General features: G+C 35.4%; 1 protein-coding gene across 1 annotated transcript; it reads left to right on the plus strand.

Moving 5' to 3' along the window:
• Window positions 1-20016, plus strand: Smp_100010 (phospholipase C-like protein 2, plc-L2; the record flags this gene model as incomplete). Its single annotated transcript, XM_018799778.1, has 8 exons — window positions 1-339; window positions 2392-2701; window positions 7256-7359; window positions 11972-12070; window positions 13642-14289; window positions 17989-18042; window positions 18991-19243; window positions 19967-20016. 8 exons carry the CDS (start codon window positions 1-3, stop codon window positions 20014-20016), a joined length of 1857 nt encoding a protein of 618 aa, XP_018651533.1.
• Window positions 20017-20767: the final 751 nt, after the last annotated feature.

Consider the following 20767-nt stretch of genomic DNA (forward strand, 5'->3'; position numbering starts at 1 on the left):
ATGTCAGAATCAGAAGCATCACGTGCTATTGGTACTGGTGCTGGGGATTTAGTACAATTAACAAGAAATTCATTAATACAAATATGTCCTAGTCCATCAAGAGCTGATAGTAGTAATTTAAATCCATTAGATATATGGGCATGGGGTGGACAAATTGTAACATTAAATTATCAAACAGCTGGTTTAATTATGGATTTAGCTACTGGATTTTTTGCACGTAATGGTGCTTGTGGTTATGTATTAAAACCTAATTTATATCGTCAATATTCATCATTTTTTACACCATATAAATCAAATTTATTAAATATTACTGAAAGACCACCAGATACTACACCACAGGTAATAAATAGATTGATTTACTTTGATTACTTTGATTGTTATAATGATTGGATTAATGAAATATATAATCTTGAAATGGGCGAGAATATAATGTATGGACGAGCCAATCAGAAGAGTCTAAGGGATTTCAAGGTCACGACGACGATTTCAGTACTTGATGCTCATGTACGATCGGTTCACAGAGAATTTTAGATAAGACTTGACAATTAAGCGTTTACAATAAATGGGACTACTAAGGAGTTGCTTTATTTGAAATTGCAGTGATCAAATGACTTATAGACCTTGTGCAGACTACCGTGATGTTGTCCTTCGATTTAACATATTTTGAAGGAAGACTTTTGTTAGAATAGCAACCCTTTTTTCGCTCGATCCAGATTGAGACTAAGGTAAATTATAATAATTGCCGCGAACTGTATAACAAAAGCACCAGTAAAATTGGCCGCAATAATCGCAGATGTCATTGAATCTTCGGCTGTTCAGTGGTATGAGTAATGTAGAGATATATGCGTAATAAAAATGATAAATTTACACAACCGGAGTACGCAAACAATATTGAAGCTATGTGGTGGAGGTCGAGAGAGTTTTTGTGACCTTATCATGGCTCCACAGACCAACTATTATGGAGCCATACGGATGAGTTCATTTACCTAATGCATTACGATTTTAGAACCTTTGAAGCTCTTTCTAACCATGACAAGTTTTTGGATCATATAAAAGAAGTGTATCCACTTTAATTCTTTAGTTTTGTATAATATATTTTTACTATATGCTGACTGTTTACTGATTGGCTAATGTTTCTCAAGGTCACTCAAGATTTGTTCAAAGGTCGTCCATAAATTATAGTCTCGCCTATTCAGTTGAAATTTGATAACTGAATCATTTATACTGAAAGGAAATAGTATGATTGTGTTAAGGATACATAACTGATTAGCTAGATTGATGTGAATTGTATAACCAGGTGATTATAACTTATGCAAACCAAATATCAGTGAAGCGTTATGAAGGAGACTATTGAATTGCATTGAATTCTCGAACTGATCAAAGTTTGAAAACCTGGAAGAATTAGACGATCGTTTCGTTTTAGTATGGGACTGCGTATCAGTGAACATCCACAATCCTGCAAGCAGGTTTCGAAACCAGAACCTTCAGTTTCGCTCAAGAACGCTTAACCTATGATGATTGACACACAGTTCCTCCTCCTTTCTAGTGAGTGAACTAGTGATCAAGAAGGATAGTTACTTTATGTAATGGAATGATAAATATGTGCAGAAAATACTAAACATGAAAGTAAAAACGATCAAAATTCATTCAAAACAAAAGATGATCACAGAATACCGTATTTTGTAGGCAATCCATTATTCTATTAAATGAAGAAGGAATGATGAAATCTTTAATGAGCGATTTTAATAGATTACTGTAATTTGTAGATTATGAACGTCACTAATTAGTCTCAGTAGGGATACCAGAGAGCACATATTAACTATATTGTCCCATAATATGACTTTGCATTGGTGAGCACCCACAATTTCTTTAGGAAAATAACTCAGGATCTCCAGATACTCCAACTGATCTCAAGCCTTGATAAACAACTATGAATTAACTAGACTTCCACAAGTTCTCTAAACCATAACTATTTGGTCACTCGAAGTTTGCAAAAAAATCGATCCTCGACATTCTGGGACGGATTCTTTACCGTCATTGAGCCATTATTTAGAAGTATAAAGATTATCACCGACGCCATTGAATGATTGGCATACGATACCGTGGATTGACTCAGGTTTGAAAAGGTTGACTATTCGATTTCAACTCACTAGTCTGAAATTTAAGCCCTCGCCATATGATAAGAAGACACTGCTTTCGTTATTTGATGGGGTCATCCGTACATACTGCTGAGCAATCACATTATAGGAGGTAACAGCTATTTACTGTGACCCCTGATTTTCAGTTCTAAGTCATGACAAAGTCCACCTGCAGATTGAGCTAATTATTACAAGTAATTTGAAATGTAATAATAAAATATTATTTTCAGTTACACTGAAATATTTTATCTAGGTACTTCGGTTGAAAATTGTCAGTGCACAGCAACTACCTAAACCGAGGGGATCAGTTTCAAAAGGGGATACAATTGAACCATATGTTGTGGTAGAAATTCATGGTATTCCAGTAGATTGTGCTGAACAACGTACTGTCACTGCACCAGCTGGTAGTGCATCCGGTTATAATGCAATATTTGAAGATACTTTTGAATTTTGTGTACAGCTAGGTAGTCTGGCATTAGTACGCTTTGTCGTATTAGATGATCATGCAATTGGTGATGATTTTATCGGGCAGAATACAGTGCCATTTGATTGTTTACTTACAGGTAATTGAAGAATTTTTCCAATTCTCACATTGTAAACTATATTTATGAATATTTTCATAAGATTATGATAACAGAGTTATGTTAGTTGCAGAAATATTGCCAAAACCAAGCAGATGCTTTCGGAGGATTATCTTTTACCAGCAGCCAAAATACTTTCACGTTAGTGGATTTAATTTTTCATAGAGTTTTAGATAAGTACTCCTGAAAAGTTGGACACTAGGGAAGGACAGTTAATTATTTCTATTTGATTTTTAGTTAATCTTCAGCTACCATTAATGCTTATCACTTCTCCTCTGCATTTTGTACATGCAATCTTGATAGAATTGATGCTGACTTAGAGAGTCGAGTCCCTGCAATAGTCCAACACATATAATGAACTATTTTGGTCATGTTTGACCAACTATCAACCTGAGATCACTTTACTAACTCATCATTTTTTAGTAATCAATATCACACCATCTAATCTTGAGCGCTAATCGAACTTCAACAACCACGTTGTGGCCTTCTTATTACGTCAAATGACTTGATATCATGATGTTTTCTTTTCTGTTGTTAAGATGTTAAAATTGATCAATATGACAACTTGAACCTTAGTTTCATGCCATGTTGGTTCCAATTTCATAGGATTCATAGAATACATCTTGTTACTGAGTGCTAGCCACTAGATTACTCTGTTCTATGACTTCACTGTTGATTACCTGTAGAAATACCTAACACTTGAACAAAGGAAACCAAATATTAGCCGCAGCCAGAATAACTCACTGGTAACATATCACGCTGTCAAGTTAGATGCACCATGTTCATATACCACAGGAACCATCAACTCCTATAAGATTGTAGATATTACCTTTCTGACACGCATCAACTAGCACGAAACCTAGATTTACGCTTTCCTGCTAATTATCTCCAACCACCTAACAAATTATACTCATTTTTATGGATTAGGTAAAAAAAAGACACTGATTATTACTACAAAAGCAACCAAGCAATGTAAAAATTAATTTTAATGAAAAGCAAATAATATAAAGCCAAATTGATATCAATATCAAGGTTAAATTAGATAGTTTCAAATAAACTGACCAATGAGTAGAAAAATTGTATTATTGATGTTTCATGACTTTATATAACCCACCAATCTGAAGAGGTAGCTTACATAAAGTGACGAAACATCAGAAATACAATTTTTCTACTCATTGAAATATCTCCCTTCCAGCCATAGGAACATGGTAAAGCCTAGTAGGCCCTTCTGGAGAAGAGTGCTACATCGAAGCACAGCGCAACTACCGGAGCGGGTTAGCTGTTTTTGCACTGCTTGCGCAAAACCATTACATAACACTCTCATTCGATTTTTTTATCTCTTGGGCAGACTCATTTTTACTATCTTTTTGAACCCTCGATAGTTATGTATTGACTCTTTGTAGCATTCGTAATCGTTTGCGGGTATACGTAGAGTGGTTGATTAGGCCGATCTCCACCACCCACATTACCGCTCACGTTAGTATATGGGATGATTGCCATGATCCTGGAGGCACGATGAGGACGTGTGAGTCGGATTTTGTCTCCCACTCATTGGAATATATATATATAATAAAGCCAAATATCATTGACCATTTTCTTTATTCTTTTATCTCATTCTATATTTTAATGTGTAAGGATTTTTTCTATTTATTTATAGTTGAAATCATGAGTCAATTGAAGCTAGACCACCATCCAAAACCTGGAAGCACTGGACGAGCGTTTCGTGCTATAGTGGGACTCCTCAGCAGTACGCATCCACGATCTAATGTCACGAGATTCGAACTCAGGACTTATCAGCCTTGCGCACGTGGATGCGCACTGCCGAGGAGTTCCACGATAGGACGAAACAGCAATCCAGTTCTTCCAGGTTTTCCATGGTAGTCTAGCTTCAATTTACTTACACCTTCAACTATAAAATTACCTAAATCTCCACGAAACCCCTTCTGATTATTTATTTATTTAATAATTATTTTCATTATTAACCATGATGATTATTTCTTATGCCTTAGAGATAAAAAACTATTCCTATAACTATAGATTTCTACTTTTACTATTCCTTCATTCTCCTATCACGTCAGATTCTCATAGATTACTGAAAATTCTTTCTCTTATCAATAAACATGTGAATAGTAATCAGATTTTCTATTCTTTAATTATCTTTATCATTATCTTATGTAAATATTAGTGTTTTCCACTGCTATCCACTATCCATCTTTGCTTACCATGCTTGTGAATTAAAGGCTATATCGAGGCAATACGCATAGTATGCACATATGTCAATTAGAGACTGACCAATTGCAGTCCTAAAAACATCAATGGGAAGGTTCAAACAAACAATACTAAGTATATTAGTGTTTTTGTTTATAATATTAGAGAAGAGAATTATACCATAAAAGGATTTATTTAGATAATGTATGTTTATTTGTAGTTGATTGAACACATATTAGTTACATTCACTTGGTGTTGTTTACTTGTCCCAGAATGAACATCAACTCTAAGATGCAGGTACATTCAGCTGACGAGCCCCAAATAGGACGAAACGCGCATTCTCGACTCCATTACTAGCCACTATCCAACTTTGCTAACATATCAGTTGCATTCCAACTCATTCAGCTTATATATTATTGATAACAAGTAACATACGAATTCATTATATTTAAACTATTAATTAGATTATACGAATATTCGTCAAGGTTAGAACGAATAGTTTGACAATAATTGGCCGCCGAGTATAGAGAAGTCATTATATGTGGAAAAAATTATATTTGAAATAGTCTCAGTGATTGAAATTTAAATAATTCCAAAAGTTCCTTCAGGCTAACTTGTCTGAACTTCTTCAGGGATTCGTAACCAAGTTAAATACTTTGGTGAGGAGAGCAGAAAGTTGCATGATTGACCTTCTGAACAAATTATTAGCCTCTACTTCATGTAGAATGAAAATTTGCAGTTATTCTAGGAAATTTTAAATCGACTAATTTTGATCACCTAGTTTGTAGTTGTTTGTCTTGATAGGATTTTTTGTTTTTATTTATTCTTCTTGTTAACTGTCTTGCTTAGTTCATTTCTGACCATTTGATTAATTGACCCCTGCCATATAAACTGATATATTGAATAGGTATTAATACGTTGGCTTCTAAACTTTTATGTTGATTTGAATGTCACATTCTTGAACAGTTTGTGAATTTCTCAAAGTTTCATCTATTTTAGAGTTTTCCCAGTCAAATAAATCTGAATGGTTGCCTTTATTAATCGACACCATTCCTAATATATCATACTGTTTCATTGCTAGATAGTATTCTTGTATATCCAGGTGACGAAGATGTTCACTTTCTCGAATGTAATTCAATCTCATTACATACGTTTATGCTTCTGAAGTTTCTCGTCTAATCAAATTAGTTTTATAGAGATCGAGCTACTTCGTGGATTGGTTGAAGTTAGACATTAACACCGTTGGATGCCGTCTCAGTGGTCTATCGGTTAAGTGCTCTGGCACGAGACTGGTAGGTCCTGAGTTCGAGTCTCGCGAGTGCGGGATCGTGGATGCGCGCTGCTGATGACTCCTATAATAGGACGAAACGGCCGTCCAGTGCTTCCAGGTTTCCCATGATGGTCTAGCTTCAATTTACTTATGATTTCAACTATGAAAATACTGAAATCTCTACAAAACTTCTTCTGAAATAGGATAGTCCTTGAGGTTAACTTGAGTTCGAACAATTTGAAATCTTGAAAACATCATGAAGATTCATTCTTGAACCCGGAAATGTGAATGCAATATTTCTTAGCGAATTTCAACGTGACTATCTGGTCGCTTAATATTGAGAATTGAATGTAATCAAGTCCTTGAAATTCTTTACATAGTAGATCACATATGATACTGAAGACCATCTCCAAGGATTTTAATATAAAAAGCAACATTTCCATAAAGTGATCGAAAACCACGATTCCAAACCAATGGTGCACATGGGCTCCAGTATCCTGAGGAAACAAATGGCCTATGAATCAATCGTTGGTCACCGGCTACCATGGGACTGCATCTCCTTACGATGCTCCATTGCCTTGTGGATCAGACTTTTAAGTCAAAGTCTCCGGGTGTGGCTCCCTAAGAAGACCACTTGCTTCAGTTTGGGCACCCGGTCAGTATCCCAGCCCTCACACAAGTCAAATGAGATTTGTGTGGTGCATAAGTATCTAGTGCCCCCTTGTATCAATATTTATGTGTTTAAATAAATAAATAAATACATCATCCTGTACTAGTTAGTTTATGGATTGCCAATACACTTTCTTACTTGTTTTTTAGCGAAGTTGAATGAACAACAAACTTCAATTACAGTACTACGTTAATTTCATTTTCAAAAAAATTAGTTGGGTAGAATGTACCTGATCATAGTGAAACATCAGTACTTGCTAAATAGTTGTTGAGACAAATACACACACACATAAACCAGATACTGTGTAAAGTATCCGAATAAGTTTACTCTTTTTTTTCTTTTAACTTCTCATATACAAAATTATTACGACTAAATTTCACTGTTTTAGGTTTTCGACATGTCCGTTTACGAAGTGACACTGGTGAGCCGATTCCACTTGCTACTTTATTTGTACACATTACTATCACAACTAGAACAGATAATTCACATGGGGTAAGAAAAAAACTTGTTATTATCATTACTATTTCGATTGATACTTTCTATCTAATGAAATGAACAAAAAGAAGATAGTTGGCTGCATATTACTTACTACTTAATTTCGCCTGTTACTCCCAATGAGCATAGGCCGCCGACCAGCATTCTCCAACCTACTCTGTCCTCGGAGTCGGCTAGATATAGTTGGTTTAATTGTGTGATTTGTGAGGATTTATTACATTCTTGAACATAGTTTAATAACTATTGATAAGCTAAAAGCTCTGGATATTTGTTATATACTGCTTTGAAATAAATGTAACATTCGTAACACTAAGTACCCTGATTGTCTTACCTGACTCCGGTTCTAGCCTGTCCAATCAGAGCACAGAAATAGTCAGACTATTTACTGTGTATATTTTATGACTCGAAATCCATAAGACATTATCCACCAACTACAAGACTCTAGATCTAGATTTTGTTCTGGCTGACACTCATCAGAGAGTCTTACGTGGAATCTCGAACGAATCAATGCTACCTACTGGATTTGAACAAACCACACTCAGCTTTATATAGCGATGAAAAATAACATAATAAAAAGCACCAATGAGAATCCGTGACCGCTGGAATCGAAGCATGTAGTGTATGAGGTAGTTACCTACCACTAACAATGGGATACATTCTCTTAGTATCGCAAGTCGACTAAGGTTACAAATTTAAATCGTAGTTTGTTAACTTAGCTATCTAAAGACTAAGCGTTTGAGACCAGGTTTGAAGATTTTAGGTTCAACCCTCCGTGGGATAATGGATCAGTTCAGTTCAGTTCAGTTTGGAAAGGACAGGAGGTTTGATGGCCTGTGTTAGTCCTGGAAATGATGGTCATTGTGTGTCTGGACAATATGTAGCTCAGTGTTATTCATCGTGTATGTAACTGTACCTTGATGGCCAATATGCATCACAATACACTTGGAAGTATTTATCGGCAATTGCCAGGTTTGGAACCATTCAGATAATTTCTCCAGGTCGTTTTGGAGTTCTAAGCTATCACCCTTACTTTGTATCGCTCTCCATATCTTGACATCGTCAGCATAGAGCAAGACTGATGACGATAATAGACGAGGGAGGTCATTTACATACAAGAGGAATAACACTGGCCTCAAAACTGTACCCTGGGAGACTCCACTAAGCACAGTTTTCCAGCTAGACAACTTGAAGTTTACCTGTACTCTTTGATGACGCCCAACTAGGAAGTCTTTTATCCACATCAATAGATTGCCTTCAATCCCGACATTCCTGTGATGAAACATTTATTTTATGCTTCCTGGTTTTCAATGATTATCTCCCTAAAATCTATTTGTGATGCAAACCAGATAAAAAATAACATAATGTTGAAGATAGGGAATCCGTGTTCAAAACTTCAAAAGAAGAAACAAGTCAGTAGAATTTTTTATAAACAAAATTAAATTGATGAACGAAATAGATAAATTTTCATACTTTATTGTGGGAGCGAGATGAATACGATAATCTATGTGCATACTGTGAGATGGTGGACTGTGTTTTATTTTGGTAGTTAGCTATGTTTCATAAGAACTTCTAAAAGATGGATGAATGAATATGTTATATTTACTTTTTAAATTAGAAAGTAGTTTATATCAGAAGGGCTTTGGTGGAGATTTTAGTAATTTTATAGACTTGAGATCATGAGTCAATTGAAGCTAGACCACCATCGAAAACTTGGAAGCACTGGACGTCCGTTTCTTCCTATTATGGGACTCCTCAGCGGTGCGCATTCACGATCCCGCACTCGCGAGATTCGAACTCAGGACCTACCAGTCTCGCGCCAGAGCACTTAACCGACTCAACTCTATAAAATAGTTTATATCACTGTCTGATTTTGCCCAGACAACCAAAGTAAACCAGCAAGTGACATATCGGTTGTGGATAGTACTCATAACCTTCAGATTTCATGAGTTGTATGTCATATTTAAACCATGCAGTTAGAATCTATTAATCTATAGTTCCAGATTCGATCCAGTCATGATGTTTCCATTGATAGTATTCATATGGACTCAGAAATGATTAAACTATATCCGTCGCAACATCTTATTAGAACTTGGTTGATCGTCACATAATGTCACAAATTGACTGAAGTTGGAAACGGGAATCCGTTACTTAGCTCCTCAGTATTTTGAAGATAATGTGTTTACGGTGCGACTCTTAGACTATGAGTTTGTAGCATGGTTGTATTGTAAGTAGACATTGATGGGGGCTACCAATAGCTGTTTGCTGCCTCATATGTTTCAAGAATTCTCAATCTAGATTTCGTTTGTAATGTAGAATATTCTTTGAAATCGGTTAATCTTCACAAATCATAGAATGTTTTAAACTACTTGTTTAGTTTAACATCCTTTAATGTCTACATCAAATCTGCTCAGAATTAACTAAACAAGTCAGAACGTCAGTGTATATAGAATTTACAATAAATTCATCAAGCATTGCCATTCTTTTCTTCTTAAAGACAAATTTGAGTTGAACTTAATAAAATCTAATTATAATTATAAACAAAGATGGATAGTGACTAACAGTGGAATCCAGGACGCTCGTTTCATCCGATTCGGGACTCGTCAGCTGAATGTAGCTACATAGGATGGAACGCATATCCTGGATTCCACTAATGGCTGCCATCCATTTTCGATTACAATGCTTGTGACTTAATGCAATAACAGGGGCGATCCACAGAGTATGCACATATGTCAATAAGAGACTGATCAATTGCAGTCCTGAATATCAATGGGAAGATCCAAATAAACAATATCAAGTGAATCTAATTATAATTAATTAAATTTATTAGTTCGTAAGTAACTGAAAGGAAGAAAGCAACGGAACACATATGATTCATTACATTTAACGAGGAGTTCTAGTTAATTATCAGCAACATAGAACCTGGTACATATGTGCTACGTTTCAAATTGTCATATCATATTAATATAGAAAGATGAAACTATCATGACAAATCTCAGAACCGATCAATTTTAGACCACAATTAAAAACCTAGAAGTACTGGATGGCCGTTTTTTCCTAGTACAGGATTCTTTATTACAAGAGATCAAAGGTCTTGGGTTCGAGTCCCGCGTGCTCAAGCCAAAATTTATTCATTCGACATTCCATTACAGTAACTTTGGTGATTTCTATTTCCAAATGACTAAATGAAAGTAGATAGATCGGATGTTTTTAACTGAAACTTAGTAGTCGACGTTCAATGGATTAATTACATAATCACTATTCCAATTTTCATTTTGTATAATCAATAGGAAACAGTGGAAATAAGAATCAATATTTTAGGTTATTTATCAGTATCTTCGACAATTTTCTACTCCAGATTTTGTTTCATGCTGCTAAATACGACATAAACTCAACCTTAACAGACAATTCATTCTATTATTCAACAAACCATTATCATCTTTTCGTTTTGATTTTATATTACTCATTAATGTATATAAGTAGTAATATTTTTCCATAAGAATTTATTACCTTCAAGTCATATGGCATATTTTTTTCTGCTAATATTCCGTGACTCAGCAAAGTTTATGGTTCTAGGAGTAGCAATTATATTTGTTTCTGATTCGTGTATTATCAGTATAAACCCTTGATTTAAGTCCTAAATCCACTGAGTTTTATCAGTAGAACAAATGAATTTGACAACTGGTACTTACTTACGCCTGTCACCCCTCTTCGAGGAGCATAGGCCGCTCACCACCATTCTCCATCCAACCCTGTCCTGGGCCTTCCTTTCCAGTTCTTTCCAGTTAACATTCATCCTTTTCATATCTGCTTCTATTTCCCGGCGTAATGTGTTCTTTGGCCTTCCTCTTTTCCTCTTCCCTTCCGGATTCCAAGTTAAGGATTGCCTTGTAATGCACATTGGTGATTTTCTCAATGTATGTCCTATCTACTTCCAACGTCTTTTCCTAATTTCCTCTTCAGCTGGAAGCTGGTTTGTCCTCTCCCACATAAGGCTGTTGCTGATAGTATCCGGCCAGTGAATGTTGAGTATTTTGCGTAAACAGCTGTTTATAAGTACTTGTACCTTCTTGACGATGGATGTAGTAGTTCTCCACGTTTCAGCCCCATACAGTAAAACTGACTGTCTTGACGTTCGTATTGAGGATTCTCACTTTGAATTTAGTTGACAGTTGTGTTTGAGTTCCATATATTTTTCAATTGTGGAAATGCTGCCCTTGCTTTGCCAATCCTCACCTTTACATCTGCATCCGATCCTCCTTGTTTATTAATGATGCTTCCCAGCTACGTGAATGTTTCCACATCTTCCAGAGTTTCACCATCAAGTGTGATTGGGTTGGTGTTCTCCGTGTTGTATTTGAGAATCTTGTTTTTTCTTTTGTGTATGTTGAGATCTATTGATGCAGAGGTTGCTGCTACATTTGTTGTCCTTGTCTGTATTTGTTCGTGTGTATGAGAGAGGAGGGCTAGGTCATCTGCGAATTCCAACTAGTAATGAATTACTTTTAATGTGTTGTCACCAATAAAAATCATTTGCACTTAATAAACTCATAACAGAATTATAAACAAATCCAAAACCTTGGATGTTATTCTTCTTTTTTTAACCAAACAGGAAACAAATACTGGCCTACTTCATAGATGGCGTTCACGTAATCGTCAACAATTACAACTGAAAAAAGTCGGTGTCTCCACATTTGATGAAATATTCAAGGTAAATATACTTTTCATCAACTAAATTTGTTTTCTGTCTTCCTAATAAGTTTTTTTGATTGATATATCGATATCAATGAACGTTTACTAGTTGTCAGAAAGAATTATTTGGTTTGAATTATTTTCTCTGGTTAGCGTTTTTTAGCGAGTTAGTTTTCTATGGGGTGGGGTCGTTAATCTCATGCCCAACCCTCCTCTTTTATCAGGGCTTGGGATCGTCAGTAACCGCCGGAGGGGCTACAGATGGAGTTAGTTGTCAGAAAGAGTTATCTTTGAGAGTACTGGAACCAGGATTAACGCTAATGACCATGAGAAGAAGTATATTTATTAGTCAACTTAATAACATTTCAAATTCATTAAAAACATACCTCATTGCCCGCTGTTGTTGAGAGATCAATTAAACTGATAAATACAAACTAAAATGTCACTTTTAGGCGTTTGAAAGCAATCAACAGAAAGTCCTGGATCTAAATGTTACGTTACTTATTGTTTATCTGTATGGTGTGCATAAAAACCTGAGGAAACTTATGTTCCCTATGTAACTGAAGCCTATATCACTGTCAGAGAAGTAATTAACGAGTTCTTTGTGATTACTCTCAAGAAGGAGGACATATCTTTTTACTAATTAATAACTAGCACAAACATTGGCTTTAAAAGTCTCAGTCAACTATTTCAAATCATCTGGATTGGACAGGGAACATTGTGATAAAGAATTAAGTCTTGAGCTACACACTGTTTCAGTTTCATTATGTTTGTCACAATATTAAAAACTGTAACTACAGTTATCACCACCCACAGATTTTAAACTACTAATCTATCCATTAAACACAAAGAGAAAAGCTACAAAAATTTTTGGTTAAAACTTAGGGTACATCAGTTTTATACCTCCTCGACGGCAAAATGCTTGTTTCGTCGCCACCTTCTGATCATTTATATCAAAGGCCCCGACTGATCAGTCTACATTGGTATATATGCTTCCAGTATGGGTTTCGCGATATTGATTTTTAACTAAATTTTTTAGTACACTTGTGTTGTGGTTAGAAATGGGATTCATCACGTTAGTTTCACCATATATGAGACGCGTCAGTTGGATCAACCTGGACCCTAGACTGGTTGTTCACACGGAAACTTGAATTCGTTAACTTTAACTCTAAATCACGACATTCTATTCATTAATCTATTGATTCAAGTGAGCTACTAACTCGTTCAAAACATATATAAGGCTATTTGTAATGACATCAAAAATCAACTTTTTCTGTGCTCAAATTTATTACGAGAACAAATTGTATGAAATGAATTTTTAAGGTTTTATGTTTTCCCTCTGAAAATGTTAGTAGCTCTTACATTTAATAGCTTAGTAGGTACATAGTTTCCGTTTAAAGCATTATGTACTGACTTCAAATCTGAGTATAAATATCAACACTGGTATGCAGGTACATCCAGCTGACGAATCTCAGATATGATGAAACGGGGGTGGTTTATTCCACTGATAGCCACAATCTATGTTTACTAACTTTGAAATATTTCATTAACATTTGAGTATGTTTATCGCTGATTTCTTCTTAATTTTAGGCGACTGCAACAACATTACGTCAAGTATGTGAACTTCGAACATCTGTACTCTCTAGTTTCGATAATTTTAGGCGATTGTGTGGTGAAACATCAACACCATTATCCATGAATCAATGTATTCGAGCGTTGTCTACACGTATTGCAACATCGTTCGGATCACCAGATATGTGGCCTGTACGTATGCATATTCGACCAGAAGATGAAATGCCTCATTTAGAGATACAAAATTCATTCTCTGGATCTGGGCTAAGTGGTTATCCAAGTTTAAGTACACTCGGTGATCCAATATCTCATCATGGTACACTTGGATCATCATTAACCCGAAATTCTTCATTACGTTTTTCTCCTTCACCTGGATTGCATCGTTCACCTTCATTAATTCTTTCTCCTCGACTATTTTTAAATAGACGCTTAAAAAGTAGTTCAAAATCAATTGATGAAGATTCAGCATCAGCTTTGTCAATTGATGTTATGGGTTGTCATGGTAATGGCAATAGTAGTACTCATAGTGTACAAGAACATTCACCAACTGTTTCAACAAATAACATAGCAAGACGACCAAGTATTCATTCAAGTAGTAGTAGTATTTCTTCTTTTTCCGTTGGACGTTTGGATAAATTGAAAAAAGCGGTCAGTGAGTTTGAAAATGTAAGTTACTTTTAATCTATTAAATGCCAAAATGTACCGCATTTTAAACTCCATAAATAACAAAAGTATTTGATTGGGTGTTTTTTATGAAAATAATAGGGATGTTTAATGGAATTATAAACCTACGAACATGCATGATATTCTTTTCCATGCCTTTACCTCCAATTATTTATATGGTACAATTAGGACGAATTAAAATGGCATGGCTCACGCAATTTCTCGACTCAAGTTTACTCGTAATATAATATGGATATCAGTCAGTCACAACGTAGAACTTCGTACGTACGTGCATCAGTTCGAGTTGCCATACCACATTAGCACAGAGATCCAGTTGTCCATTCAGATCCCATAGTGGTCGAAGTAATAAGAGTATAAGCAGTAATCCGAAAGATTAGGGTTTGAAGATGTTATTGAAGGAGTATAATTCAGTAAAATAAATTTGGAAAGAGACAAAAGATAGAGACATGAAGAATTCAGAAGATTAGAATTTGGTAGAACACAAAGGATGGAAGCACCTTCTCCATTGCAAACGATTTTGAGCCATGCCATTCAAGGTCTCTAACCATCGATTGCTATCATCTTGCGAATCCCAACCAGGTAGTCTACACCTACCAGCGTGGCTCAGTCCAATTTTCAGTGACTTCATGGATTTGTGCCACATTTTGGTCTGGGCGCCCCTAGCTTTCTTCCAACCTACTCCTACACCGTAAAAGATTGCACGTCAAGGCAGTCGGTGGTTGGGCATACGTAACACGTGTCCTAGCCATCTCAACTGATGAAGTTTCACTACTTCATCAATCGATTTGCCATCCTTACCTAGTACCCGTTTCCTAACAACTGCATTACTTACCCGGTGGTCCCAGGATATACGAGCAATGCTTCGAAGACACCTATGATCGAATACTAGTAGCCTACGAATATCCTCTACTCTTACCGACCGTGTTTCACTGCCATAAAGTAGGACGGAACAAACTGCTGCATAGTAAACCCGTCCTTTGGTTGCTAGACGGATATTTCACCTACGCCAAAAATGACGGATATCATTAAATATCAGTAGCCTGAAAACTCAACGACAGTCACGATCTAGTTGACGACATGACTTACGTCTTTCCAATAGGACTTTAAGTTATTGACCATGTAGTTAAAGATCTGAAGCTAATTGATTATTATTATTCACTTTGATTACATGACAAAAACTCTTGTATGACATGACCTATAAAGCCAAACAAGTCTGGATTGATAGTGGATCCTCATAGATAATATTGGATTATTAGCCAAGTCATATTGGTAAACTGACTTAGGTCAAGGAAAATATGGCCATCCATTCATGAATTGTAGTTTCCTAGAGAATACATGTTCAATTGCTGACTTCATCGTTCCTGATTTTGAGTACATAAGGGTGTTTGCTATCTTTGATAATTCAAGAAAAAATACGTAGACATTACATAGTAAATATTGGAATTCTTTTACTGTGTTTCCTAGTGTAGTGAGAGCTTATAAGAAAATCACACTACTTTCAAGTAAAATAAGTAGTCACATGTCATGAACGGAAGTTTTCCAGCACGAGATGGTTACAAAAATCTAACAGCCGTTTGAACAATAAACCAGAATGAATCAGAGTTTAAAATTAAGAAACCTTCGCCTTATTAGGAAGCAGGCTAAGATATTGTTTTTAGAACAAATCAAATTATTGCATTTGAAGTTTCTAATCACCAATTGTCTATAATAGAAGTTGAAAGCGAGAGTCAATTGAAGCTAGACCACCAGGGAAAACCTGGAAGTACTGGACGGCCGTTTCGTCCTACTACGAGACTCCTCAGCAGTGCGCATCGACGACCTCGCCTCTCGAGATTCGAACCTATGACCTACCAGTCTCGAGCCAGAGCACTTAACCGATAGACCACTGAACCGTCCAGTGCTTCCAGGTTTCCCCTGGTGGTCTAGCTTCAATTGACTCACGCTTTCAACTATGAAAATGCTAAATTTCCACAAAACCCCTTCTGATTATAATCGAAGTGTCAATTCTTTTCGGTTTTTATTGGTCGTTTAGGCAAAGCCAGACCGTGATATGACAGTTCATATCAGTCTATTACATTGGTAGCCCAATTTTCCTGTATCCTATTGAAAATTCAGAACCAGAATTACATAGCCAATCAAAAAAGTTCCTATCACAATTACTGTAATGTTATCCGTGTTACATGTTGAGTTCAAGATGTAAATTTACTGAAATCACGTCTATATTTAAAAGAAAAAAGCTGTGAAAAACCATAACTTTATACTGTCTTTTTTATATTAATTTAGATCATGAGTCAATTGAAGCTAGACCACCATGGAATACCTGGAAGCACTGGATGGCCGTTTTGTCCTATTGTGAGACTCCTCAGCAGTGCGCATCCACGACCTCGCCTCGCGAGATTCGAACCCATGACCCACCAGTCTCGCACCAGAGCACTTAACCGATAGACCACTGATCTTAACTATATAAAATCACTAAAATCTCCACAAACCCCCTTGTGATTTATACTGTCTTTTAGAAATTTACTGATCGTTGTTACTCATCGCGTTTCCACATACATAAATCCCTTTAAAATACTTTTTTCTGATAAACATATTAGAATAACTTCATTGACAGTTTATAAACAGCATTGAAAATTACTCAATATTCAACTTGCATTGCTGATTTCTCTAATGAAAGACGGATAATATCCAGTGAACTTACCAACAGATGTTGAAAGATAGTTACACAATGTTGTGAATCGTTTTGAAGTTAAACATATAAGCTACTGGATACTTCCTTAATAGTATGAAGTTTAGGTGCATGTCATGAAATCCAAAGGTCTTTCGTAGGATATTAGTTGGATAGTGTTAAAGAGTCCCATACTAGAACTAAACAACTATTCGTTATTTCTAGACTTCTAACTTTTCCATAATTGAAATCAGTCCGTGATACAAATACTTTGTATAGATACGGCTACTGGTTATTTACAACCATTCCAATTCATTTTGTTTATAGTTACTGCCTAAAAGTACATATGAAGAGAACACTTGGAAATTGAACTCAATGTAATTGGACACTAAACGGACAAAATATTTACCTTTTCGATTATTTACTTTGTATGCTCCCAAATGCCCTGATACGGCCGAGTGTGAGGAGAGTCCGTTCTCCCTCTCAAAATGCTCTCACACGGCCACGCGAATATATAGCCACTGTCACGTAAGTCCTACTCACTGCCTTCTCGTGGCATTACTGTTGTTTACGAAATTGAGAGGACGAAAAGCGAATGTCTGGCGCTTTAACCGGGTTGGTGGACACGCAAAGTTCACCTAGGGGAGTTGAAAAACCCTGATTCAAAACCAATGGTGCACATGGGCTCCAGTATCCTGAGGGAATAAATGGCGTATGAACCTATTTTTGGCCACCGGCTACCATGGGAATGCATCTCCTCACGCTGCTCCACTGCCTTGCGGATCAGACCGTTAGGTCAAAGGCTCGGGGTGTGGCCCCTAAGAAAACCACCTGCTTCGATTTGGGCACCTGAGCAGTATCACAGCTCTCACACAAATCAAATGAGATTTGTGTGGCGCATATATATCTGGTGCCCCTTTGTACCAATATTTATGTGTTCAAATAAATAAAATAAATTTACTTTGTATAGTTGATCTTTGTTTCAAACATCTTTTATTTCTCTTCTGTTTTAGCTTATTGAATCATGTAAAACACTGATTAAACAAGGACCATATCTTCGAGTAAAAGTATGTTATTTTTGTGTACTTAATTGTAACTAGTATTTATTAAACTTAGTTTCTAGTATAAAGTGTGATCTGCTAGAGAAGTGATTAGAAAATTCAAGAAGAACTAGGTAGTGATTTCGGCATAAATTGGGCCTCTTCAGTAATCTATATCTACGATCTCACCAGTGATCAAGTATAGGACATTCAGGCCTTGAGGCAGGTACTTGGTTTCTAAACTACTGAGATATCTAATGCTTCATATTTTAACTTTACTGAATTCCCAATGTAAATGATAAATGCAACAGTTTGTAGGTCGTACTGGACACAAACTAATTTCAGTCGAGATGAGGTGAAGAAGAAGACGAGTGTGGACAATTGGATGTATTTAAGCACAAAATTACGGAACATCTCACTAAAATATGAGAACCATACAGTAAATAGTTAATTTGCAAACTATCAATCAATTGTCTCAATGTTGACCATTACTTCTTCAAATATCAGTTCATCGTCTCTGATTTTATTGTTCATGCATTTCCATACCGATTGGATTCCGTTCCCGTTCTTTCTTTATCGATCTACTGAAATACATTGAATGCCCGACCATGTTTATATACTACTTATGTGGATATCAGTAACCCACACCACAAAGATATTATTAAATATCAGGGAACAATATACAGCTATTTCGTTTCAGTACGGGACTACTCAGCAAGGAGTACCTATGAGTTTACCGAGGATCGGATTGAAGATCATCAGGTCTAGTAGAGAATTAATCAGCATTAAAACAACTCTGATTATTTCTAGTAAGTATCGGAACTACTACTTCATACCATATTGTTTTAAGACTGATTTATGTATAAATGCTGGAAGGTAAACTATGCAACTGGTGGTTTATGTTATAATAATATTAATAAATGCTTTCTTCAACTGAATATTTTCCATAATTTTCCTTTATTACATCACTTCTAGCTACAACAAACTCAAAGAACTGCCTTAGATGCATATACAACTTTTCTAGAAGGTTTAAAAGCTCCATCATCTCATGCTACTGCCATTTCAAAATTGACATCATCAGCGACAGCAGCCACTACATCATTGAGGAGTTCAATATCTCATGGAAATGAAACACGTTTTGGTAGTTTAACATCAGAAATTAGCCGACGTGTTACTTCACACATTAGTGAAGATAATTCAGATAATCGTAATAAAACAACTACTACTGGTACCTCAATATATTGGCGACGTATGTCACGTGTAGCTGATAATGTCACCTGGAATCTACGTTTATTAACAGGACAAACTGAATTAATGACATTATTATTAAATGAATCAAATGAATGGATAAAACAAGCAAAAGAATCTAGTCAAGCTACTGGTCTTTTAATTAAATTAGATACATCTAGTATAACTGATTCACATTCTTCACCAACTTCATCAGATAAAGATCAATTAACCAATGAATTGAGTATAGAAGTTCCCTTAACTACTAATAAGCCATTAATCTCAGATCATATCATACAAGATCATCAAACTTCATCAAACCGATCACTGAACATAACATCGAATGAAATATCAAACAATCTAAATAGTACAAATCAAATAGATCATAATATAACATCAAAAAGTCCATTATCACCTTTATTAGAAATACCTCGTCCAAATCAAGTGTTGAATACACTTGAGCCATCTAATCTCAGCACATTTGAAACCCATACCACACCAAATAGATCATTAATAAGATCAAATGTCAAAAATCTTAGTTCATATAAAGTTTCCACAGATATTAAACAAAATGTGATATCAAATGAAACAACAATAACGACTACTACTATTGCTATTACTACTAACATTGATACTACTCATTTCAGTAATATGAACAGTAGTATAAATACTACAACAACAACAACAAAACCATTACCAGCTAGTAATATTATGAATTCATCAGGTAATTTATCAAAAATTAGAAATCGTTTTAATCAAGCATGGAAGAAATGAACTTTGTTAATAAGATGATTAAATGATGAACTATATTCAATGAACAGAATTACCCTTTTATAAATATACATATATATATACTACTCATAAGTAGATTGCCTACAAGAGCAGAGTGAACAAACTTATATAATCTATATATACATATACTAATTTGTGATATTAGCATAATAAGAGTATATTCAAATTGTATGAAAGCAATTTGTTAAACTCCAATATACATTTTTATATATATAATCCAGATGAATGGTCTTTTCTTTTCTTCATATAATAAACATTAGACTAACGGATTAATGTCTTATCTTTCCCCTTATCTAACCCCCCCTATCCATGAAACGTTGAGTAACCATAGCGACAACGACAATAATGTAAACGTTGTATCAAGATTGTATGAAAAAAAAGGAACAAGAAAGGAAAAACCTTTATTCTGTAGTATATACATATACATACACATATATACCAAAAGTTCTTGTCAGATTTTATGCATTTCTTAAAGTAAAGAAAAATTGAATTACATTCTGGTATTGGTCAGATTTATTTTTCTTTTCTTTTCTTACTAAGTATAAGTATCATTTCTACTACTCCTACTGCTACTACTACTACGACTACTACTACTATTACTACTACTACTATTACTATTACTACTACTACTATTACTACTACTACTACTACTACTATTACTATTACTACTACTACTACTACTACTCCTACTGCTACTACTACTACGACTACCACTACTATTACTACTACTACT

The sequence above is a fragment of the Schistosoma mansoni genome, chromosome 3 (genome assembly GCF_000237925.1).
Source record: "Schistosoma mansoni strain Puerto Rico chromosome 3, complete genome".
In the NCBI taxonomy this organism is placed as follows: Eukaryota; Metazoa; Platyhelminthes; class Trematoda; order Strigeidida; family Schistosomatidae; genus Schistosoma; species Schistosoma mansoni.